This window comes from Poeciliopsis prolifica, unplaced genomic scaffold (genome assembly GCF_027474105.1).
Source record: "Poeciliopsis prolifica strain line A6 unplaced genomic scaffold, Auburn_PproV2 SCAFFOLD010, whole genome shotgun sequence".
In the NCBI taxonomy this organism is placed as follows: Eukaryota; Metazoa; Chordata; class Actinopteri; order Cyprinodontiformes; family Poeciliidae; genus Poeciliopsis; species Poeciliopsis prolifica.
The window spans coordinates 11,737,594-11,762,817 of record NW_026562385.1 but is presented as its reverse complement, the minus strand read 5'-3'; the positions used below and the strand labels follow the sequence as shown (position 1 = coordinate 11,762,817).

The 25,224-nt window shown below is 40.5% G+C and overlaps 3 protein-coding genes across 5 annotated transcripts; 1 reads left to right on the top strand and 2 right to left on the bottom strand.

Moving 5' to 3' along the window:
- The first annotated feature begins 30 nt into the window (after positions 1-30).
- swsap1 (SWIM-type zinc finger 7 associated protein 1) lies at positions 31-2,506 on the top strand. Its single transcript, XM_055035619.1, has 2 exons — positions 31-303; positions 1,453-2,506. The coding sequence occupies exons 1-2, from the start codon at positions 31-33 to the stop codon at positions 1,993-1,995; spliced, it is 816 nt and encodes a 271-aa protein (XP_054891594.1). The 3' UTR covers positions 1,996-2,506.
- A 58-nt stretch (positions 2,507-2,564) lies between these two features.
- Positions 2,565-9,792, bottom strand: epor (erythropoietin receptor). 2 transcript variants are annotated; one of them, XM_055035614.1, is made up of 9 exons: positions 9,552-9,792; positions 8,323-8,463; positions 8,112-8,247; positions 7,830-7,996; positions 6,456-6,607; positions 6,196-6,352; positions 5,528-5,615; positions 5,310-5,397; positions 2,565-5,206 (listed from the first exon to the last, which is right to left on the bottom strand). In XM_055035614.1, the coding sequence occupies exons 2-9, from the start codon at positions 8,414-8,416 to the stop codon at positions 4,466-4,468; spliced, it is 1,623 nt and encodes a 540-aa protein (XP_054891589.1). In that variant the 5' UTR covers positions 8,417-8,463; positions 9,552-9,792; the 3' UTR covers positions 2,565-4,465. The 2 variants fall into 2 exon arrangements, with proteins under 2 accessions (XP_054891589.1, XP_054891588.1); XM_055035613.1 differs by lacking the exon at positions 9,552-9,792 and having other exon boundaries at positions 8,323-8,542.
- A 1,340-nt stretch (positions 9,793-11,132) lies between these two features.
- rab3db (RAB3D, member RAS oncogene family, b) lies at positions 11,133-24,083 on the bottom strand. Of its 2 annotated transcripts, XM_055035616.1 has the most exons (6): positions 23,796-24,083; positions 23,296-23,550; positions 18,545-18,781; positions 13,259-13,377; positions 12,900-13,024; positions 11,133-12,018 (listed from the first exon to the last, which is right to left on the bottom strand). In XM_055035616.1, exons 3-6 carry the CDS (start codon positions 18,779-18,781, stop codon positions 11,834-11,836), a joined length of 666 nt encoding a protein of 221 aa, XP_054891591.1. In that variant the 5' UTR covers positions 23,296-23,550; positions 23,796-24,083; the 3' UTR covers positions 11,133-11,833. The 2 variants fall into 2 exon arrangements, with proteins under 2 accessions (XP_054891591.1, XP_054891590.1); XM_055035615.1 differs by lacking the exon at positions 23,296-23,550.
- Positions 24,084-25,224: the final 1,141 nt, after the last annotated feature.

Here is a 25,224-nt window from a genome sequence, read left to right as displayed (position 1 = left end):
GAGTGCCAAGTGAATTTTGTTCGGTTTCCGATGACAGACATCCTAACGTTGGTGTTCAGGACCTTGTCGTCACAGACAGGTCAGAACAAGGACCCCGGTGCCGGTCCTCCTTCCCCAGCGGCCCGCTCCAGCACCCTGCTGGTGGGAGAGCACCGCCTCAGCCGCTCCGTGCTGTTGCTGGCGGCCGTCATCGCCGCCTCGGAGCTCGGCATCAGGGTGGCTTTCTTCGCCCGAACTCAGATTCAGAGCCTCCCGGAGTGTCTGCAGAGATGCAGCGCAACCCAGAACCCCGAGGGGCTGAAGGTAAACCAAACTACCCCGGAAAACCACAACGACAGTCGCCGTCTGTTTACGACCTTTGTCACGTTCCAATAAAACCTCTGTGTGTTTTATTGGAATATTTATGTGACACAGATACTGACTTTAAAAAATATCGCACACCCCTAAAAAATAACTCTAGTTCAATGAATTACATCCAAAAGTCCCTGTTTAATAAACGAAACCGGCCTGTGTGTAGTATATTCTCATTTTGAAGCAGTTCCTGAAGGCAGCACACAGTAAAAGCAAGGTGGCAAAACGAACAAGACTTCGGTCTAATTAAAAACAGCGACACCTGGAGGACACCTCAGCTCGTAGCAACCTTCAGGAATAAATAGAAGTACAGAAAGTTGTGGTTTTAATTTGATTGAATCTAGATTAAATCAGTAAAATACCTGAGAAGATTTCAAGCCAACGAGACAAACACATTGGAACAATCGATAAGGTTTGAAGTAAGAATACACTGATCAGCTGTTTGGTTTTTTTTACTTTCGATATCGATATAGGTTTAGTATCGGCTGATGCCGATCTGATGCAGAAAAACAGTGCTCAGTTGACTTAAAACTTTTCTTTAAAAAAGAAAAAGAAAACATTTACATATTTCATACTGAAGTACAAATGTATCTGATAACTCTGCAACAGCGTAGCACACTAAAACCACTGAGAAAAAATGTAGCTTCACGAGTCAAACATGTAAAATCAACACAACTTTAATTTGTTCAGCCAGTGCAATTAGGAGTAGAGCAGATCATGTAAAATAAATTATAAATCATGATGTTTCTCATAGTACAAAACATAGAAATTGACTAAATAGATCTACGCTGATGGACTGGCCACATTATTAACGATACCTGATTTAGATTGTTTTTTAAAATATTGGAGCGATATAGATATCAATATTAGATTGGTGCGTCTTTGGTTGTGATTTGACAAAATGTGGAGAATAAAAAAAGAATGATGTTCGTTGTGGGATTGGATATGTTTGCCAACCTAAAATCAAGAGACTATTAGCAACTTATTCATGACAGCATGTCAGGATTATCTGAGTTACAGTCTCAGCTACTGTGTGACGTTTCACTTTCACTTCATTTGTAACTTTTTCATGATTATTATTATTCTCACTGTTATTTGAAGAAAATCACATTCAGCTACCCCCGGTCCCTGGAGGAGCTACTGCAGCAGGTTGCCAGTCTTCACGAGTCCCCATGCCCGCCCTCCCTCATCATCATCGACAGACTGGACGGCTTCCTGTGGGGCGCCGTCGCCGGCAGCCATGTTGGCTTTCACTCAGGAGACGAGTCTCGCGCTGCCCATCTGGCGGCGCTGCTTTGCGACACCGCTGCCTTTCTCACCGAAGTCCTGGAAAAGAGGGGCTCCAGCTCGGCCCCCTGCCGCGCCATCGCCTCCTTCCTCTCGGACGCGGACAGCAGGCAGGACAGCCGGGACAGCTCGGCAACGGATCCCATTCTGGACGTTCTTGACCGCTACTTCCAAGCTCGCTGCACTTTGGACCAGGACAGAAGCTACGAAGCTGCCGCCGCAGCAGCTCAGGAGGCCTGGCACGTCTACCTGTCTGGAACTAAAATCCCAGATGACTGTGAGGATGGGCCCGCTTGGGCCCAGGAGTGGAAACTCTTCATTTTCCCTGAGGGTTTAATGGAGTTTAAGTTAGTTTGAAAGGCTCCCGATGTTAAAACACTTCATTTTTATGGAGAATTTTTTTTAATGTTTTCTTACATACTAAATACATGTAAGAAAAGCATAGGATTATAATTAACATAATCCTATTTTTAAAGGTGCACCGATCTGCTTTTCCCAGCCAATACTGATTTCCAGTTTCCTTTTACGGTAATGTCTCACCTACAGATTGGATTTAAAAAAAATTAAAAATACTACATGACATAAAAGAGAAGAAAAATATGCACCAGGTTTCTTGAAAGGTCGAGGCATTTCTTCGCAAGCTTTGAGTTTGACTTGACTCCTAAAATGTTCAGGGACGTACACAGTCGATGTGTGCAAAAACAAACACGTGGAAGAAGGTTTGATGAGTTCGATGAACAAGGAAAAAAGATGAAATACTGGCGCAAAATGATGTGTTTTCAACTAAGTACCACTATGAAGTGATCCTTTCTGTCCTCTTCTCCAGATCATCTTGTTTATATCAAAAATAAATGTTGTGCTTTGTAAAGGTTTCTGCGTATCGTTCAAAGTTTCAATTGTTTTATACGAAAGACTTCACAGACAAGTTTTAGGTTGATTTGTTTTTTTTTAATCAAAATATATTCAGAACTTATTTTTAAAGCAAGTATAGCACAAATATCTTTTTGTGAAAATAATGATAAAAAAAAGCTTTTAGGTGTACAAGATGTGTCCAAGTTAGAGAAAATACAAATTTGAATGTTCAAGTCAGTTGTGATTTAAATGCGATCATTGAAAGGGAAACAGTTGCAGATTTCCCCCCCCCCCCCTACAAATCTGCGTCTGTTGCTTCATGCACACTTTTTACAAAAACAATAATGGTTCAGTAATACAATTCAATTTACAATTTCAGCTGCAACATGTTTATCCTTCACAGCAAGCAAATGAGCTTATTAAAAGGTTAATCAGATCTGCAGTCAACTGGAAAATTGTAGTCTGCCAGGTTCTGCTCTTTAGGGGCCAAAGATGTACAACAGAAGGAATTATTAAAATAAGTACAGTTGCCTAAATATAATTATCTTAAAGCAATGCTGCATAGCCTACAGTAATAAGAATTTCACTGAAATATACTTTAAAATTCTGTTTTCGATAAATGATTTTAAAAAATACTATCTGTATCTGAAACAAATTATTTAATATTTCACACAAATATTCTAGATTTAAGATTTAGAAATGACCCGGCAGTGAGCACTATTAATATTATGTAGATTTGGTGTAGTTGGTAAATCACCGTGATGTTAAATGACTCAAAGTGCTTTACACTACAGCCACATTAATTCATTTGGGCTCACAAACTCTTTTTTTACACCGATACCAGATTGGCAAGCAACTGATCAACTTGCCCTTCGCCCACACATCACATCAACGTATGACAGGGGGAAGCTGGAATCCAACCTACAACCTGATTGAACAAAATGAGAGGACAATGTACAAAAATATACAAAATCTCAAGTTGTGATGTAGGCCTACTACAATTCAGCTTAAATGGCCATTTTTGTGTTGCCTTGCTAATGTCAAGATAATTCATGAATATTTCATGAATATTTCGACCACCTTCTTGCGCAGCACCAAATTTCCAAGGGTTGGATGCTGATGACGTTATTCTTTTGAACATGAAAAGGTAAAAACAAAAATTAATTCCAGACTTAACCTCAATTTGTGTTGTGTGCTAATGACAAAATGTTAGCATGCTAACACATTGGATAAACACTGTATGTGAGGTACGTCATAATCTAACAAACTTTAGCATTGTTGGCGGCATAAGCATATTAGCTAACTGGAACTGCTGGCTAGCATTCAATGCAAGCTTTTTAATTCCTAATAAAATGCAAGTGTATAAAACAGAGATTTATAAAAGTATACAGATACAGACTCTCATAACCACTTTAAGGCCCAAAAGTCAGTTAAACAAGTAGAAAAAGACTTGGGGGGGCCAGAGAATGATGCCTGCACCCGGATAGTTCTACAGATTTAGGTTAGGCTACTATAGACAGAATGAAACTGAGGTAATAATAGCTTAATTATGCTTTTCTTAATTAATTTGTTCACAATTAAGTAATTCCAGAGAAACACTTTCTACAGCAGTCTTTCTTTTCACCATGCCTGAGGTGTTGTAGCAATCCTGTCACTGAAGGATAAACAAAAACACAATTATTTCAAATATAAAATCCTGCAAACACTTTTTCCAATCGAATCTGGAAGGTTTGGTGGATAGTGTTGAGTATTCATATGTGCTATGAATCACAGGTGATATTGCTTCATATGGAAGAGTCGTGTCCTTTACAGAATATCCAAAGTGTCATTCTCTTTGAGTCTGTTAGCTGCTGTCTAATAGACTCCATCAGTCTATTAGACAATATTTTCCTAACAGTTGACGAGAGGCCATCATTAGCCTGGAGCGAATATCCATATGCGGTTCTCCAGCCCTCCAATTGAAGTTGGTATCCGCTCAGCCATCATCATGGACAGGGCACTGCCGTACCAGGAAAGGTCTTCTATGAGAGGAAATCTCATTTTCGTAGTCGTTGGCATAGATAACCACTTTGCCAATGTCGTCAGCTCTACTCATTGGGCTGTAATCCATGGAGACCCCAGAGTCTGCAACTGCCATGTAGGTGTATCCAGAATCTTTGGCTATCCAGACATTGTTTGGATACTCAAAGCTGGATTGAGATGAAAGGTTCCCAGAACGAGAGCTTTGCTGCACAGAGCCCAGGTCAGAGTGAGATTCACTCTGGGTTGGCTTTCTGGGGGCAAAAAGCACCCCAAGGGGTAAGGCTTCCTCGAGAGTGTCCACCGTGTGCTCTTCTTCGGTGCGTTTGTTGCCACTGAGGGTGATGTAAGTGTCTTGAGATTCCAGTAGGGAACACTGGGACCTGGGGATGGAGTGTTGTTGGAACTCCCTCAGACGATCCAACAGCCAGTGGTCATGCAGTGGGGTCCTCCATCCGTTTGTTTGAAGGGTATCAACCCTGTCCACCGACTCTCCATCAAGAAGGCCTTTGCTCAAAACCCTGTCCTCATTTTGGACAAGGGTCAAAGCTTTTGAGGCCTTTGGTGGCAAAGGTGGGGAGGACAGCGGAGGACAAAGGTTGAGTTCAGAGAGTACTTCCAATGGAGAAGGGCATTCTTCAGAGAGGATGAAAGGGGAAGTGAGCCATAAGCTTCCACTGGTCTGCCCTAACCACTCCTATGAAAAACAACAGCGAAATTAGAGACCATGGTCATGGTAAGCACACTGCCAAATACCTAAAAAGGTCACAGAACTCTGAGAATTTTAGTCTTGTTCTTACCTTGAAGTCCCCACCATAAACTGTGAAAAGATCTTGGAACTTGCTGTCAGGAGTTGGAATAGCTGGCCAAAGTTTCTTGATGAGGAACCTAAAAAAAAAAAAGAAAAAAAAAAAGAGGTAATACAGTGGTCACTATTGTTTCATCTGATAGCTGTCCATATTTTTAAGAGCAAGCGACATGAATAAGCCACATGATTGTCTTTTCCTAGTGCACCAACCTGTGATGGGACAGAAGCGTGGTGAGACAAAGCAGAACAAGGATGAAGGAGATGATGAAGGTCAGGGACACAATAAGTGGGTCAAGTTCTGTGGGGCACAAAGCAAGATCAGGTTGATTTGTGGGCGACGATGGTAGGAGTTCGTCCTGCAACCGGTGGGTTGTCAGTTCATAAAATGATTGGATTCCTCCTTTTTTTCCCCACCCATCAATAAACCAAGAATATTGATATTCTAATTAAAACAATAACATTGTTATATTCTTATATGTAAGTTATTTTTAAGTCATCTTAAATACAAAACAGAAGGGTTCTGCACATTTTTGGCTTCTTCATTGAAAGGCATCCAATTTTGAAAATATTTTTGGCTCTTATAAAAAAGAAGAACCTGAATTCATTCAACCAAGTTCAATAAATGAAAGCAAACAAACCTGGGTTCATCCAAGACAATTACAACTGATTAATTATTAACAAAAAGTCTCCAAATAGGTAGTTTGTCAAAAAGCCCATCCAGGGGCCACAGAGGCCCCCAGAATGCACTTTGGGCAACTTGTGAATGATGGAAAGATGAAGAACTCCATCCAGCATGATCTTTTTTGGGATTTTCCTAAATATCCTAAAGGCATACAAAACATATTCCATTATAAACACAACACATGTAGATCATCCACCTGCAGGCAAAGTCTCTATGAACACCGGGTCGCTCCAGGCGCTCCAGTACCCGTTATAGGCGACGCCATCCAGGATGGCCCGGACCTGAATCCTGTACTTTGTTCCCGCCTCCAGGCCCCTCAGGATCATCTCGGAGCAGGCTTTTATCGCCTCCACCTGCAGCAGACACAATTCTCCGCTTCAGTACGAAGCCTGAGTCATGCAGTGACAATCCTACAATGTTTTGACCACTGGTGGGGTCACGAAATAGCCGTCATACCTGCCCGACGTGACTGTCTGCCGGAGCGTAGCGAACCTCGTACGTCATGCTGTCGTCCATGTACTTCAGCGTCGGCGCCACCCAGCTCACGTTCAGCTGGCCCGGATGGCCTGTGCTGCTCACCGTCACATTCTCAGGAGGGTCGAGCAGAACTGCCAGGAAAAATCAATAATTCAATGACTTTAATAAATGAAAAGTCAAACTGTTTCAACCGGACAGTTTTTCACTGCTTTGTTGCACACAGAGGGCCTTTGCTATCGCATTCACTCGCCCCGTGAATCTAAAGAGTGCTGTGCCTTTTGGGCCCTACAAGTCGACACTTACATCTGCATGGACAGCAGGGGTCAGGGGGTCAGCGCCTCAAATGATGATACTAAATCGATTTCTGATAACAACGTGACACAGAAGCTGCAGCTAACCGTTCCGTTGGAGCGATTCGGAGTTTTTTTTGTTTTTTTTGTTGTTTTTTTTTACCTTCACTGTTTTACTTTCAACAGTGAATTCAAATTCAAAGTGAATTCAAAAGCTTTCAGTTTTAGCTGAGACGGGATCACATTTTTCATCTGCAGCTCTGCATCTGCACGTGGCTCTGTGGTCTGTGGCTCGCTTAATATGCAAAAAAAAAAGTTTAATATTCCCCTTTAAAAAAAAAATGTTTTCCTTTAGTTCTGTTCCCCTTATGAGACGAACGCTGCCTCCCCTCTTCCCTCTCTTTGTACGTTTGCTCTACATTTGCCACCTGCAGCGCGTTGTTGTGTCTCCGTGCAGCAGCTTTGCAAGACAGTAGATTTAGACTTCGGAGCACCACTTTACACAGATCGGTCAGATTTCATGGAGACGTCACCACTTTTCAAGTTTTGCAACAGGTTCTCTGTTGGATTTGCAGTCTGGGTTTGGACCCGGACACGTGATCTACGCTCAGAGCTGCTCTCCTGCTCAAAAGGAGAACCTTTGTCCCAGTCTCAAGTCCTTCGCTGTTTCCCTTCCGATTTGGAAGGGAAACAAAACTCCATCGAGATGAGAACTGTTACTCAAATTATATTTGTAAAATGTCCCAGGTTTCCAGGGCCGGAATTACAAGGACGCGGGCCCCTGGGCTGCTGGCAGTTTGGGTCCCCTCTCCTCCGGAGGAAAATGTTTCCACTGATGCAAATTACTGCACACGAATAAGTAGATCTATACTGATGCATGGCTTAATATGTCGCAAACAGATCAATATTGAAATCAACTATAACTTAATCAATTTTCAAACACATGAATTTTGTTTTTATTTATAAAAATTCCACAAAAAAAACAAAAAAGTGATCCAGCTCATCAGATACTGGACTTGGAATGTCTTGATCAATAGAAAAACAACAATCAGGTTTCACTCACACAGAAGCTCCACCAGGAGGCTGCGGTTGTGGATCTGGATCCCGTCCCGGTAAACCTGCACGTCCAGCTGGACGAACATCTGGACCCGGTCCAGGCGGCACACGAACAGCCGCTTCCCACCTGCTGACCGCAGGACCCGCAGCGCGCACGTGCTGCTGTTCTCCTTTCTAAGGAAACAAAAAAAAGTGATGAGAGGCCAGAAACCAGACGCATTATTATTATTATTATTATTATTATTATTATTATTATTATTATTATTATTATTATTTGACATCGACTCACTGGTAGGCATATGTGAAGGTGTACTGATCCACGGAACCGGCCCGCTCCTCGTCTTCCTCCCAGAAACACACAAAGTCCTTCTTGCTCTCCGCGAAGCATTTCGGGTCCTTCGGTTCCTCTTTCAGAAGAATAGAAGCTGCAAGACGAGAATCCCGAGTCATTCCTGCGTCCGCCGAGCAGGCAGTGACAACCGCACGAAAGCCGGACTCACCTTTCCGTCTGAAACCCTGACCGTCTCCAGCGGCCGCGGCGGCGCAGAGCGTCAGGTAAAGAGCCAGCAGCCGGACGAGCCGCTCGCACGTCATCCTGCGGTCTGAGGGACTCGGACCGTCCGCCGTCCGGCCTGCATCCCCTGGACAAAGCAACTGTCAGAAACAGGCGGCAGCCAGCAGAGAGGCTTGCGTGTTTTTTTTTGTTTTTTTTCTTCTTCTTCTTTTCCTACTTTTTCTACAGATATGACCGCGATGGCGCAACGCGGCTGCGCGCCTGCTGCGCAGCGATAAGACGGGATGTTTACGTCCCGCAGTCCGGGGGGCCAGAAGGTGGAGCGAAAAACAAAACCGTACGAGAGCAGCTTGATTCAGGTTTTTTTTTTTTTTTTTTTTTTTTTTTTTGCCTCCAATTTTTTGAAGGCGGGATGTCATTGATGTTTACGAGTCTGTGGCCGAGATCCAAACTCAGACGTGGAACGGATGGATGGATGGATGGATGGATGGATGGATGGATGGATGGATGGATGGATGGATGGATGGATGGATGGATGGATGGATGGATGGATGGATGGATGCGAAACTACCGCTAGTCCTTAAGGTTTCATTTAGAATGAGATTTTTACTCGACATGCAAAGTGATCATGGAATTAAAGAGAATGTATTTATTTGTCTTTATTTGTCACAAAAATAAAGACATGTGATCATTATTATTTATTTTTTTATTTTTTTTATCTTGACTCGATTGCCAAGATAAATAAGTAAATAAATAAATAAACACCAGGCGGTTTGCACAGATCGGTGTTTTTGCACCGATCTGTGTAATGACTGAATTGATACAGGCACCGATTATTATTATTATTATTATTTTAGATATAATTTGAAAACAATCTTCCTTTCACTTCACAATGACTTTTGTGTGAAATCTGTCACATGAAAACCAAATGAAATACATAGAAGTTTGGTTTTACAATGTACAAAGAAAGCATGAGCACATAATAGATAGATAGATAGATAGATAGATAGATAGATAGATAGATAGATAGATAGATAGATAGATAGATAGATAGATAGATAGATAGATAGATAGATAGATAGATAGATAGATAGATAGATAGATAGATAGATAGATAGATAGATAGATAGATAGATAGATAGATAGATAGATAGATAGATAGATAGATAGATAGATAGATAGATAGATAGATAGATAGATAGATAATTAGCATACCCTCTGTAGCTTCATGGAGGGGAAATCGCAGCGTGTTCTCAGTCCCAGAAGAGGAACTCTTAAACGGTTCCTTATCTCCTCTCTGCACCCGTATGTTTTCATCGTCTGTGCAGCATTATCAGAGCTGCAGAGAGCCACGTTTCTGCACTTGTGATAGGTGGTTTTGATATGTGTGTGTGTGTGTGTGTGTGTGTGTGTGTGTGTGTGTGTGTGTGTGTGTGTGTGTGTGTGTGTGTGTGTGTGTGTGTGTGTGTGTGAGGGATGGGTGGAGGCGCTGCAGCCCATCCCCATCGAATGCAGGGCATCTTTACATCACCTGATGTAAACAAAAAGCTGAAGCTATTGGAGTCATCAACTTTACACTTAATGCTCATGTCCACATTTTACATGAAATTTAGGTTGAAGTTTTAGAGGAACTCTTTGTTGGAATTGGTTGAAAATGACTCGAGTCCCCGGCTGTGTGTAGGAAAGCCTGGTTGTTTCTGTGCTGACAGGAAGAGGGGACCTGAATTATTGTGGTTTTCTCTGCCATTTCAGATAAAAAAAAATATATGAAAAGGGGGCTTCATGATGTGGACAGAGAGCGAAACAAAAAAATCTGTGGTCATAAATCACATTTGATTTGCTGCCGCCTCGGCGGAAACTGCTGAAGATGGGGGTGATCTGGATTTCCATGTATGATGTGGTGTTTCAAATGTTATTGTTGCATACATATTGCACCAAAGCTCAGTGAATAGGTAACATTTTTATGGTCTGAGCGTTACATCATGCTGATGCAGGACACGTTTGGTCCCAGGCTCATGTTAACAGCAGCATGTGGACTGACCGCTGCTTGAGGGGAAGAGCCCGCTCAAACCAGGGCTTATCATCACACATCTGGTTCATAGTGACAGTTAGCGGCCAGAACATAAGACGGTGATAACAGTTTAGTCACATGGTACGGCACATTGCAACTACTGACCTGAAATGATCCAGGCAAAGGGAAACTGTTTTTTATATATGTATAAAAAATGATCCAGAAACGGGGGGGGAAAAAATCATTGATGCTGCAAAGGATTTTTTTTTTTATTGTGGTAAATATATGGAATGACTGTAGCTAATTTAATTTTCTTCAAACATGAATGAAGTTCTAACAGTAAAAAGGAATTAAGGACACTCACACAGCCTGTTTCACTTTTAGAGGAGAGTAATTATGCCAATAACGACCGAGATCATTTACCGCATTAGTACTCCGTTAATGCAAACACAGACTTGCTTTCCTCAACTCTTTTTAGGGCAGCAGTTTTCACTCGTTGTCACCGTGTGTGGAAGAATATGGTTCCAGTCGAGAACTGGGTCTGCGTGTCACCTCTGATTTGCACCCCAGTGAGACAAGAAGTCCTAAAATCACCAACTGGAAGTTCCTAAGATTAAAGATCAAACTTAAAAATGCAGGTTTGAATTTGAAATCATTTTTCCACTATTTGTTTTAAAGAGAAACTTTGGGAGGCGATTCCTACAACCAGTGTTTTTCTCAAAACTAATCATTTCCCAACGTCTTATTTGTTTTCCAACACTGAAAACATTTTCTTAAAGAGAAGGTTTGAGTTTTGCTGCGATAAAAGATTTTATTTAATTTTTCATACTCAGCTTTACCACAGGTGCCAACAGATTTATCTACATTTGTACAGTTATTGTATTTTCTCCACACTTTTGTAAAAAAAAAAAAAAAAAAAAAAAAAACAGACAAAAAAAAAATCATTGCAAATCTTATATATTGGCAGATGTTAAAATCCACAAGGTAAAGTGACTTTGGTACATGATGAGATTTACATTTTTTTCCTATAAAATACATATTAAATAAAAATGTATAGCAAATATCTCATTGTGGTACAAGTGTTGTTGGATGCATCGATCATTGGATCGGTGTGCAGTGGTTTCCCGATGGTTAGAAAACCAAATCCACAAAGCAGGCACTGGCAGTATTAAATGCTGATTAGCCCAGGATGTTGAAACTTGGAGAAGCTTCAGAACACAGTTATAAGTTATAACACCAAACAAAACAAAAAACAAAAGAAGAGAAAAAGAACAGAGATAGGAAAGAAACGCTTCATTTTAGGGGAAGCGACAGCCCTGTTGGAGAGGCCAAACCAAGATCGTCTCAGGTAGCCACTTAGCCTGTTAGCCATTTAGCTAACTGGCCCTCTAGCACTTTCCACAGTACAGGCACAGAGTGGAAGTTGTTCTTCATATCAGTGTGTGTGTGTGTGTGTGTTTGGAGACGTTCTAGAAAGGCCCGCTGCTTAGCAGGCGCAGGCACCGCCGCTTTCTGAGGAGTCTTTGAAGCCGTGGCTCATGTGGTTGTTTGTGAGGTTGTTCTCTTCCTCCATGGTCTCGTTCATCTTGTCGCAGATGACGTCGACTAGACACTCAAACACCTGCTTGACGTTGATGTTGTCCTTGGCGCTGGCCTCGAAGAAATGGAAGCCTGGAAGCAAACGGCAGAAGTGCCTTCAAAAAAAAAAAAAAAAAAAAAAAAGATTCTACCCATACTAAGTTTTTCACATTCCAGGTGCTCCGTGTTTTTATGTTGTCAATATGTTGCTGCTCATGTCCGGAAAGCACCTCCCACCCTTCTAACCGCGTCCAATGTTTATTTTTGATCCTCACAGGGATGTTGCGTGTGACAGACTGACGCAAAGTAGTGGCGCATCTCTTGCAAATAAAAATGAAGATGTGTGACATGCATGACAATGTTTTTGTAGAACCACCTCCACCTACTCTTGCTGTGTTTCCATTGCAAATGTGCACAAAACCTGATCAATATTCTGATAACATTAAGAGAAAAACTCAACAGGCAGCGACCTCATTGCACAAGCAGAGGATTGTCAAGCCAATGAGACGCTGATGAGGCCAACCTGCACCGTATAAAAGACTCCTGAAAAGGTTTTGTTAAGCTGTCCCCCACCTATTTCCTTTTCACTGCTTTGTGCAATTTTGAGACATTTCTCTTCTTGCTTGTTCTGCTAAACAGTTTGACTTTGGAGAAGTTTGATTTCACAAGCCAGAACCTCATGTTTGGCAGGCTTGGTGCTCCCTTTGTGTGTGTTTTTTCCTCCTTTCCCTTTTGGGTTTTTTAAGTTTACCTCAGACTTATTTGAACATTTTGTAAACTAATATGCACTTAACATTCTTCAGTAGGTTCGAACGTTTTTGTTAAATTGTACTGTGTTTTGGTTTTGTGAAACCATTTGTTTTTTGTAATAAATCTTTTTACATTCCACTTATTTTCTCTGGACACATTTTTATGTTACCGCCCCTGGGGCCCTAGACCGTGGGGGCGTAACAATGCACTACTGCAGCAATTACCGAGCTCCTCAGCCAGCCGCTGGCCGTCCTCTGTGGCTATGACCCTTTCATCCTCCAGGTCACACTTGTTACCAACCAGGATGACCTGAGCGTTGTCCCATGAGTACGTCTTGATCTGTGTCGCCCTGAAAGACAAGATCCCACTAGTCACCAGCCACCGGAGGATTTCAGATGCAAATAAGAAAAGAGGAAGAACATTCAGCAGAGGGACATTTCAGCAAATGCGGGAAATATTAAAGAAACATGAGGATCAGATAAATCCAAAATAAAGGACTGGGAGCTTACATTTACAACAGGTACTAGTCATTCACTTTTGAGAAAGTCGAACAAAAAGGCGAAGATTTAACTTGTTTACTCACCAGTCCTGCACTGCACCGAAAGAGTCCTGGTTAGAGACGTCATACATGAGCAGGAAGCCCATGGCTCCTCTGTAGTACGCTGTAGTGATGGTACGGTAGCGCTCCTGTCCCGCTGTGTCCTGCGGGGACGTAAACACAGAAACACCGTCAGAAACATTCAATCTTCAAAGTCACGCTGTGTTTATTCTGGTCTGAGGTGAAAACAGTACCCAACAGTTATACTCAAGAAAGAGTCCAAGTAAACTACATGTCCAAGTAAAAAGGAGCCAAACAAGAAATGACTCAAGTAAGAGTAATAAAAAGTGCTTTGCAAAAAGGTGACTCAGTTACAATCAGAAAGACCAAAATATTAAGTAAAGTGGAAATATTGGCATGTTCAGGACATTTAAATGACAACATAAGTAACAACAAAAAATGTGGCAAAAGAAAAAAAAATTTCCAAAGCAGTATCTTTCAAAATAAAACTCATAAAACCAACAAACTGCAGGTGTGTGTCTGTGTTTGGTGAATTTTTGGCTAAAACAATCTTGTTCTTCACTCTGTGAAGTTCCTCAGAGTGGGTAGTAACCATAGCTATTCTTCAAAATAAAGTTACTCAATTAAAAGTAAAAACTACAGCGGAGTCAAAATGTCCATCTTTTTTCCAAAAGGTAAATGTAACTAGTTCCTGTACAACTCTGATTCTGGTCAACAAATCAGGAGAATCAATCTTTTCATGTGTGATCAAGTATGTATCAGGTTCAACCACAAGGGGGCAGTGTGGTCAACGTTATAGTTGCCTTTTGTTCCAATAGCAATTTGCCATTGGAAATGCTGGTGCATTTCAACGCGAGTCTTCGAACTATTTAAAACTTGAAATGACCATCTCTGAGAAACTTTCCAAAACACAATTTTTTTGTAAATATTGTGGAAGTATACAGCTATATTTTTCCTAATTTTTCTTTCCTGGAAATTACAAAAAAAAAAAAAAAGAGTCTAATCTTCATCTTCATGCACCTTTCTTCAGAGAAGCCTTTAACCTTTCTATAAAAACTGAACTAAAGTTTTTCTCAGTCGGTAAAACCATCAAGTTGAGTTGAGTTTATCTGCAGATTCAGCATGAAGGCAACTTAAAGTGCTTTACATGATAAAAACAAAACAGTTCAACAAAAAACAACCTGTTTTTACATCTCGTCATGTTACAACCACAAGTTTTCAATGTGTCACAAATAACACTTGAGTTTTGACGAGAGCAGAATTACAGACACATTTTTATTTTTCTATTCTTAGATGTAAAATGTACTTTTGAAAAGTTTTGGCTTAATTACTTTTCTGATTAAGTTGTTCATTCTGCAAGTCAATTTGCCGAATGAACAACATCAATCTATTACTAATTTGGCGATTATTTCAACAATCAATTAATCACAATTCGTCGCAATCAATCATGATTATTCTAGTTAATCACAATTATTCTGATGAATCGCTTTTAATTGTTATCAACCGCAATTAATCTGACTGTCACGATTAATGCTGACTAATCGTTTCAGCCCTAGTAACATTCCAGACTCCTCGGTTTGCAACAGGGCTTTGGTGAGTGTTCCAGTGTTTGTCTGCTGTTTCCCTCGCTTTGAAACCGAGCAGGTCATGTAGGTAACCAGAAACTGAGAAAGGGTTATGAATGTTCTATTACCAGGTGGCGGCCTCACATCTTATCTTTCTACATAATGCATAGGACAGAGCAGCACCTCGTATGGAAACCTTTGAATTCTCCCTTTATTGCTCCAGGATCTGGTTTTAGTGAAACAAGAGTCACTTCAGCTCCCTTGCCATCTCAACCATGCAGAAAGAATCAAATATTAGCCAGCAAGATGTGACAGCTAACCAAACAGAGTGTATTGAGGGTTGCTACAAAACAAACCACAACAGCGGACAGGACCTGCCTCCCTATATGCATGCGTGTGTGTGTGCGTGTGTGTGAAGCAGTTTAAATCAGGCTCCTGCACAGCCGGGTAGTCGGACGTCACTGGGACCCTGCTCCTCAAACATGCGTCACCTGTGTTTAGATTGGCTGCTGACAAAGAAGCAGCAAAGCGCATCCTCTGGGATGACACACACTGACTGCACACTCACCATATGTCTGGGTGTGCTTATGCAAAGTGTATATGAAAGGTGTGTCTGTGTTTACTGTGAGATCAGCGACACGTTTGACGAAAAGACGGGGCCCAAAAGAGAAAACGCTTCGCCTGTTCTGAGGGATATAGTGAAATATTTGCAAGATGAAATTATTAACGGTGAGGACATTTTTACAGAGCTGATGATTAACTGCGCATGAGGACCCGAAAGTAAGACATGCCTGCTGCTTCCACACCCCTTAAACACGCTGCTGCACTGGCACTGCAATGAATCTCCATTGTGTCCTGGTCAGATGCTGATTGGCTACTTCCTCTGCTTCCTGGGCTCAGGAAATACCAGGTTTCTTTGTCATTTAGCAGCACAGTTACTGACTCCACCAAGACCAGGCAGCCACACACAGTTTTATGATGACTTTGGTAAAAGAAAGCTTGTTATATACCAAACAGGGTGTTACACCAAAATACATTAAAGACTTGTTGTCGTTGGAACAGCTTTCCAGACCACTCAGGTCTTCTGATTGTAGTCAACAAGTTGAAGGACTTTACTTCAGCAGACACTCTGTTCTAGATAGCATACTAACATGGCACACAGAGTACGAGAGCCAAATGTTTGGTCAGGCAGGCGACTGGATGTGTGTTTTGGTGTGCTGCTGATTAATGTTGCACACTATTTGTGTAGCATACAGGGGCTCACAGATTGTTAGTTCAAATGAATCATCTGCTGGACTTGCCAATAGGATTGGTTGGTTCCTGTTAGGAGCAGACAGGTGGGTGGAGCAGACATTACCTGAGACTAGTACTGGAGGGGAAAGATGGAAAATTAGTCCAGTCAAAAACAGAAATCTGGACACAACAGGTTCAGAGAAAGGATCATTTTGCTTCTGATTCTTTGTTTTATATGGCGTTTTTCGTTTAAAGGATACTGAAATAATCTGTTTTGGCTGCTGTAGCTAGCTGTCTGTCATGCGAGTATTCTGCTCTGACGTCCATGAAAAGTAGGAACGCGCCCCATAAACCGGTACCAATGTCCTTCATTTTCTCCCAAATTCATCAACTCAAATTTGAGACATTTTAAGACATTTAGGAATTAAATTTCAAAATTCCAAAAATAAAAAACACACAAAATACATTAAAGCAAATCTGCATTTACCCATGATAAACACAAAGAACTAGTTAGCTAGCTGGCAAGGATTTTCAACTAGTCACAGCGCGTAATGAAGACATCTGTGTGTGATTCAAACTTTTTTCTGACAGAAAATTGCACCCAAAGAAAAAGAAAATAAACACAGAATATAGGAGATTAAATAGGCCCTAAGACTAAAATGTAAGACCTGAGATTAACGTATTTAAGGAGAACTTACTTTGTAAATTAATTTAAAATATTTTAAGGTCTTAATGTTAGAAACATAAATTTAAGATGGCAGAAGACCAAAGTACCATCTCAAACCTAGAAAACACAACACACAGTAATGGATGCAAATGCTATTTTATATGAACCTTGGCACTGTCACTGCATTTGCATTAGGTGGTGAAAGAAAAAAACAATAATATATGTAAAAAGTATTGAAAATAAATACTTTTAAGTAAATTTTTACAATCCCTTTGTTTCTTTAAGCTTTTTCACAGGAAGATGATTGGTGTCAGACCTTCTCCTGCCTCCATTCGTCCTGTAAATGACTGATAGATTCTGTATAAATAACCACCCAACACAAACGTGACAATGTCATAAAGGTTTATAAACTCATAAAGTGTTTGCATAAAGTGCTGTGACGTTCTGAGACTCCAGAGCCCTCCTGTAGGTCTGGGTCTCGCTCAAACCTGCCCCTATAATCAGCCCCTGGGGCAAAACCAATCTGGATTTATATCTGGATTTATTCCAAGTCTGAATTTCCCACCGCAAATATGCAAACATGAGCTGGTATGACAATGAAATACCTGAATCCTAATCAAAAAATTGAAAGCGTTATTGTCTTTAGTCTTTGTAAAGTCGTGTTTAAACATGACGTCAAAAACGATTGATTTAAAATAAACCAATAAAAACTTGACAAGTCTTTTAACTCTTTTTAACCTGGGCTTAAGCTGAGCTTTGTCACATGAAGTGCAACTCTGGAAACCTGAAATAGAGCCACACCTCCTTAATCAGCACAACCATCTCCCCAAGCGTCAACCAGGAACTCTCAGCAGATGCCAGGTAAGAGTCGGAAGTAAGTATGTGAAAACTTGAGGAAATCATTCTTCTGCATTTGCATGACTGACGAGAAAAACTTGCTCCAGGGCCAACCCCACAGAGACAAACACAGGCACCCAAAGGTTTCCACTTCTAGTAATCCCTATTGTTAGTGATGTCAGTAACGCGTTACAAAGTAATGCATTACTGACGTCGGGTCACTTTTTCAGTAACGACATGTTATTTCACATCTAGTAATCAGATTACAGTTACTTATCGAAATCACTTTGCGTTAATATCTTCTTTGGGAATTTAATTGCATTTCCTCTATGCGTCTTGTCGAGTGATCGGCGATTGTATGCGACAGTATCAGCAGCGACAAAAATGTAAGCAGTTGAAGGAGGAGAGAGATGTGCATTTTGTTGGTGGAAAAACAGGAATTATTTTGATTTTCTGTTGCCAAATTATTATAAGTGGCTTTGGGCTTGTTTTTATTTTTTTTAAAGTCGCTTGCAAATTTAACGAGTTGCGCGCTGCGCCTTTTTGGGCTCGTTTTTGAACGTGAAGTTACTAATTTGGGCTTGGAAGTAAAGGTGGGGGCTTTAAGATCCTTCTTTGAGTTTTCCAGACAACAGTGGACCACACAAACACACACTAATGTTTTTCTTTTTGTACTGTTGTAACCATTAAACGATCTCCCCTTCAGTTCAACAATATGAGTGGAAATACATTGTTGATGTTACTATTGTAAAATAGTTTGCAATTAAGTATTGGCAAAGCTCAGTGTAATGTTCAGAGGTGGTGGAGTGTTGTTGTTAGCAGAAGCTGAAAGTAACTAAAAGTTACTTTTAAAGTAATTTACTTTCCAAATCAGGTTGTCAATAATTTGGTTAGTTACTTTTTCAAAGTAACTATCCCATCACTGCCTATTACAGACATTCAAATTGCTAGTTGTTCATCCTAAAGTTGGCGTGGCATAACCTCTCAATTCCGGTTTCACTCACTCACCCAAATCTGCAACTTTATCCGCTTGTTGTTGCGGAAGACGGTTTTGACCTTGAAGTCGATGCCCACCGTGCTGACGAAGGCGGGAGTGAAGGAGTCGTCGGCGTAGCGGAACAGGAAGGAGGTCTTTCCGACGCTGCTGTTCCCGATGATCAGCAGCTTGAACATGTAGTCGAAGTTTTGGTCGGCCGCGTCTTTCTGCGAGGGAGGCTGATGGAGCCGTGAGTCGGTAGATGCCATCTGGAACAATATTTAACCGTTCATGAGACGAGAGTCCAAAACATCTGGGAACCGATTCTTAATCCAGATAGAGTTTATCATATATTTCTTCCTAGATTAATCAATCTCCCTGGTTCTACTTTAGAAATATTTGCGGAAAATTTTGTAACATTTTTTCTGATTAAACATCTTCCAAAATATATACATAGATGCAGAAAAAAGTCAATTAACCAGAACTGCTTGTGTATTATCAAATGTCGCAGGGTTTTGATGCTGATCTGAAGGCTTAATTCATAAATTGAAAAAAAAAAAAACACATCAGGAGAGACTGGTTAATTTATGAAAACTAAAACAACAATAAAGAAATGTTCTGGATGACATTATCCAAATTTGAATCATCAATATGTTAGATTAGTTTTGAAGCAGTAAGAATAATTGTTCATTTTCTGTTTTCAAACAGAGCAATTAAATATTTTCATACAACTTTTTTGTTGTATTCTTAGGTCAACGTACCATGAGACTCTCATCCTAGCTAAAGCGTGATACAAAAATGTCACACTAAGTAAGATAGTTTTATCAGCTTTTAAAAGTTTCAACAAGATTACCAACATTGTCAGTAATATTTAGGTTGTTGTAATCTACAACTTGCCAACAGATGTCACTAAAGCCACCATGGAGGCCCTTTAAACCTGTGGTGTCCAAACCCTTTAGCTTGGGGCCACAAATGTTATGAAAGTTACACCAGGGCCACAGAATTTGTAGTATTTTTCTTTTTAACTATAACTGCACTTTAATTCTCACCTGCTAAATAAACTCAATATTTTAATGAAATAAGCAAAGCAGTAAGATTTCTGTAGTCAAGCGATGCATAAATCATTGTAGATTTAAAACAGAGCAAATAAAAAAAAACACACAACCTGGAGGGTAAGACAGATTTAAGAAAGAAACAGCAAACATATCCTACATTTTTCAATACTTTTCTTTGCATCTTTTCAGTAACAAGAACAGGATGTGACTCACTCTTGCTTTACTTTGCTAAGTGTATTAAATGGGCATGTCCAAGTCTGCATTTCAGTAACAGCCACTGGATGTTTTTGGTCCCCATTACTAATAAATAAAGTTCAAGACAAAAACCTGGATGAATGCTTTATGTTGCACCTTGCAGCTTCTTCTTTTTTATATATATATAGATTTTTTTAATTTACCTTAAATTTGTTTTTAAATGTAGATCTGCATCTAGCCCTGTCAATGATACATTTTTTTCTGGACAATAACTTGTCCCAGAAATTATTGAGTTAAATGATAATATTCTTGTTTTGAGATTATTATCAAGTAATAAAATAATGTAATGCTAATGGCACGATAACGCAAGAAAACTTTATTGAGATCAATTCAGGTTAAATTTTAATGAACATTTAGCATTTGAACTGGAAGACATTTTTAATATCCATAGTAAATGAACAAAAACAACAATGCAGAGGCGTCAGAATTCGTTTTTAAACTAAATTGCCCTTCAAAAAAAAAAAAAAAGCGGGTATCTGAGACCAATGAACCAGTCTGAAGACTTTTGTCATGCAGTTTTTGGTAGAAAGAGAGAAAAACGATAAATCATGCAAATGGAACTTATCAAGCCTGTTTAATTCATCATGCGATTAATTAATTTATTGCAACGTCAACTGACCTGGCAAACCAAACTTGGGCTATTTTTGAACTGTGATAAAAGGGCCACATATAATCAATGCAAGTTTGGCAAATGGCACCTGGGTCACACTTCAGATGCCCCTGCTTTAATCGATTCAGAATTTGAGTCCGTTTTCCTGCTTCACGTTGTCCCAGAGGAGGTTTGTGTTTTCAGGAGAAGTGGATAATACACAGTCTCTTACCACACAGTAAAATGTTATTTATAGAAGGAAAAACATACAAAATCAATAGTGGATCAAATAGGAGACAGATGAATATGTGTAAGAGACGACATGTAAAGGTTTGAGAGTGCTGAATAAACAAAGCCCTGCCACCTGCTTTACTAAAAGTGTTAATCTCTGCCATCTCTCCAGAGGGCTGATGTGAGATTACCTGCCATCAGGCCCTTTCATTGTTAGTTGACCAAACAGTGGGAGGAGGGGAGCAGCTGCTCGGCTTTTGGGTATTAAGTGGAGAGCAGTGGGCTGGCCGTCTCTATGCTTTCAAGCACAAGGCTGATCAATCGCCGCAACGCCGCGCCGGCCAACCGAGACCGAGACCCCGTCTCCGTGGAGACCAGAGCACGATTCGGCTGCGTGCAAGACCCATTAGCGGTCAGAGCAGTCAGTTTGTTTGACTTTTAAGTGGCTAAATGGAGGTTTTCAGCATGAGGTGGAGATATAGAGATATGATCTGGTGGCATTATGACGGCAAAGAGATTAAAAAAACAACGCGACTGCACATTTCAGCATGTCACTCAACGCATCAACGCAAGTAGTTGCAAAGTAAGCGCAGGTTATGAGAGGTCGAGTCCCTTCCACACAAGCACCATGAGTCAATTTAAGCTCATGTGACTTTCTATTGAAATGTTAATAATTTTTTCAATTATTTAGCTTAAAAATATCTTGCATATCTGAAAGTGACAAAGCAGGAAGCCAAAGGTTGTCCCCCCCCCAAGTTCATTTTGCTCTCAATTTAAATGTTGGTAGGTTTTACTTTCTACAGTTGTATTCACACCAGCTTAAGAAAAATGTGTAAATTGCACTTACAAAAATAAATTATCCAATTGCAAAAAAAAAAAGAAAATAAAAATTTCCAATTTAAAAAACAAAAAAGTTTCGATGCTAGCATGAGGTGGTTTTTCAGTTATACTGAAATTTGGAAAAAAAAATTTTCGGATTTTAACTGTATTTCTCATTCAGTGGAAACGCGGCAACTGCGAAACTTGGATTGCGTCGACATTATCGGAACACCAACAAATATTGCACACATTTTGCAGCTGTTTGTCTTTCAAACATCTTCTGCTTCTTGTTTAATACGCCCACAGACTTGTGGCGTCCTGTGTGCTGGTTGATGGCGAAACGCTGTTGCTTGTAGTACAAATGACACTCTTTCACAACTTTTGCTCATTATTTAAAAAGGAAGCCAGGCCCATGTTTTCTACAAGCGCAGTCATTTTTCCCCTGAGAAAAGTTTTCTAGGTATTGTGCTGCTGAAAATTAAAAAAAAAAAATGTTACAACTCAACCAATAAAATGAATGTAACAGGCATGCAATTAATCTAACATCACGATTTCAAAATTAAACAAAATGTATTTACTTCAGCTAATACACAGAATTAAATGAAACAGAATATAAAAGTAAACTTTTTAAAATGATTGACAAATTATTTCATCTTCGTTTATAGTATGTTCAGTGTGTTAAAAAAGAGCTTTCTTTGTGATGAAGACATTAGTAACACTTTTAAAATCTATTGTAAGCTAAGACAAGTTAAACTACAATTCTGTTAAAGCAGAAACTTTTAACAAGTTTTATGAGAGTTTTAAAACTTTTAACTGTGTTGAGATACGCTGGACACGTGACACAACTAATGAGAATAACTGGTGTTAATAGGTAATATTAAATAACCTCACATATATCAGTTTTTATGGTGTTGCAAGTTCGACAGCACTGTCACTGAACTAGTTAAATGTTGCTACAAACTTTCAATTTGTATGGCACCTCATGACTTTTACTCAGTTTATATAATATTTAGTCAAAAACTTTTCATGTAAACATCAGGCTTGAATTTCTCTGCTTGAAAGAACAAGTGGAAAAAAGCTCACTGTTTACTTCAAATTCAATGCAATCAAAGTTGTGAATGTTTTACTTAAAAAAACTAACACAAGATTAAAAGTGGAGCAATTTGAATAGCTAAAAATCTAATTCAATTCTGGGATGCATTGATAAGTTGATAATTCCTTAATTTTGGGAGATTGTTCAGTTTCTTTATTGTGCCCCCCTTAAGGGGGAAATTTGTTTTGCAGCCAGGCTTTCGAACATGCAGAACAACAAGCAATGTTAAAGACAGAACGCATATAAGCACCAATTCATAAATATATAAAACGGAATTATACATAGGAAATTTGGCACCAATCGGCAATTGGACAATTGACCACTGGCGACCGCTGTTGCCAACTTAGTCACTAGATTTAACAAATTTAGGACAAAAAAATTAATTAATTAATTTAAAAAAAAACGTCAGCATTGACTAAAATTGGAATGGGCAGGTCAGGCTTTTTTAAAGCTCGGTGATTGGCCAAGAAAAGTGCAGTCGGTGCACCCCTTGCTGAAATGACTTTTGTTTTCATTGTGAGCTGAGGCGTTTCCCCAATCCTCCTCTGTCAGATGCTTAATGTAAACCTGAGGTTAGAAACTGGCTCTGGGATCTTCAGTCACATCATCGCTACGTCAGGGACCCATAGGGGGGAATCTGCATGTACTTACTGCTACAAGTGGACAACTTGAAGTGATCTACTTTTACACTAGGAACCCGAGGAAACATCCCTAGAGAAAGACATTGACCTGATAGATCACCTGGTTGAACAGATCCCACTGTGGTGCAAGGGATGGATGGCTTTGGGAAGGAGTCCCACACCAGCTGTCATATCAGAACAGTGACCTCTCTCCATGCAGCGAAGCTAACTCTGTGCCTCATTACTGTGTTTCAGTGGAACAAACACAGGCCGGTGCTGATGACGGTGCAGCCAGGTCCCTCAGCTGGCACTGTTTGCACAACCAACCAACAGGAAATGGACACTGTTGATTTTCAGCCAGCTGCCTCATCTGTTCCTTGATTAGGAGGAGGGTTCAAACAAGAAGAGAAAGTGATGTTTTCTGTTTGTTTTTTTTTTTTATTTGACAAGGGGAACAGACTCCAAGACGCTTCCGCCTCAATAAATGACGAAACAGTAAAAAATACAAAATATTAAGTGTTGTTGCAAGTAAACAGTGAGAGTCATGCTGCTACACGGTAAGGCGAAAGAAAGAAAAGGAAGAGTGTAGCAAGCAGCCGCCGCCCGGTACGAGACGCTTACCTCTTCAGTGAACGAACCGCCCAACTTGGTTCCCTTTTCGGCTGTTTGGTTCTGCTCTATTCTGCCTGGCCCGGGAGGTACCGGTGTGTTTATCTAGCCGGTGAACTGCTCCTAGAAACCCTCTTCCTGTTCCACTGACAGGAGCGACAGCAGCCGATGTGCTTCCTCTCACAGAACCCTACTTTTATTTTTATTTATTTATTTTTTTTTATCGTCCCTGTGTTGCTGACCCGGAGCCGCCGTCTCTGGATGATGGTCCCGACTGACAGGATGAGTCCACGAGCTGCAGCGCGAGACGCTCTGAGCAACTGAGGGCTGGGCGCGCGCTCGCCTGGGAGTGAGCAGCACGCGCGCACCTTCGACAAAATTCAAGCAACGCTTTATAGTAGGCTATCTCCGCCTTCGAGCGACAGTGAAAGCTCGAAGTACTTTATTCGTGCTTTAAAAGCATTTAGTTCTGAAGTGGAAGAGCATATATACGTCATAAGAAGTCCAACTGTAAACTTTAAGTTCAGTTTACCTAAAGTTAACCTAAAGTTAAGGTAAACTGAACTTGTGACCAGATGGTATGTGACCAGAACTGGACAATGTCAGTTTAAAAAATAAGACTCTGAATATCTGTCAGATGATTTACACTTGGACACATTCAGGGGTTCCAACTGGACATGTTCCTAAACATTGTCCAGTTGGAATGGACAATGTTTCAAACCAAGGTTCAGAAACCAGTCATTTCAAACCAGGATTTAGAAACCTGTCCTGATAAGCAATCAAATATTGAGACAAAATTACCCCTATAGTCTTAAAAATAGTCATTTGATCCCCATGAGTTTTTTTTTTAAACAAGTTTTTTGTGTGTGTTGTTTTAGGAACTGACCGTCTGACGGGACAACGTCCCGCTTTCCCGTTGTCCAACCGTGATACTTTAAGGGCTCCTCCTGAGCGTCCTGCTAAAGCCGTAGGAGAGTTAAAACAGAGCGTCTGATTTTTTGCGGTGGCAAAAAATCCATTTTAAACAGTGAAGAGCACCCTCAGTAGTCTGTTGGAACGGTTAATTTAATTCCTGCTGGTTTTACCGTTTCCTCCTCAGACAAATCAGGCTGCAACTTTTATTTCCTCCCATCTCTGGAATCATGTCACCTCCTGCCAGTCCAACAAACTACCTTCTGGTGCCACATAAACCTTTTTAAGACAGGTTCATGTACTGTCCTAAAACATTTTATGGTCCTTCCGACATACACATTTTTGGAAGTTTTATCAAAATGGTTTCCTTCATGTTTGATCTGCACTGAAGATGGAAACATTTCATCTGAAATCTCTCCTCTGTTCCATCTCAGGTGAGAGGAGTGGATAAACTTGTTCTCTGGCCAAACAAGGTTTACTTCCTGATGGCACTGAGACAGATTAGGGAATGCTTCCCAGAAGGCACAGG

What these genes read in the sequence shown, in the direction of transcription:
- epor (XM_055035614.1), bottom strand. Translation starts at nt 8,416, where the DNA reads ATGACGTGCGAGCGGCTCGTCCGGCTGCTGGCTCTTTACCTGACGCTC. An exon ending in TCAGGGTTTCAGACGGAAAG is followed by an intron (nt 8,248 to 8,322) that starts GTGAGTCCGGCT and finishes CTCGTCTTGCAG; the next exon opens with CTTCTATTCTTCTGAAAGAG. An exon ending in CCTCCTGGTGGAGCTTCTGT is followed by an intron (nt 6,608 to 7,829) that starts GTGAGTGAAACC and finishes TTTTCCTGGCAG; the next exon opens with TTCTGCTCGACCCTCCTGAG.
- swsap1 (XM_055035619.1), top strand. Translation starts at nt 31, where the DNA reads ATGACAGACATCCTAACGTTGGTGTTCAGGACCTTGTCGTCACAGACA. An exon ending in AGAACCCCGAGGGGCTGAAG is followed by an intron (nt 304 to 1,452) that starts GTAAACCAAACT and finishes TGTTATTTGAAG; the next exon opens with AAAATCACATTCAGCTACCC.
- rab3db (XM_055035616.1), bottom strand. Translation starts at nt 18,781, where the DNA reads ATGGCATCTACCGACTCACGGCTCCATCAGCCTCCCTCGCAGAAAGAC. An exon ending in GGATAAAGTTGCAGATTTGG is followed by an intron (nt 13,378 to 18,544) that starts GTGAGTGAGTGA and finishes ACGTCCCCGCAG; the next exon opens with GACACAGCGGGACAGGAGCG. An exon ending in TTCGGTGCAGTGCAGGACTG is followed by an intron (nt 13,025 to 13,258) that starts GTGAGTAAACAA and finishes CTTGTCTTTCAG; the next exon opens with GGCGACACAGATCAAGACGT.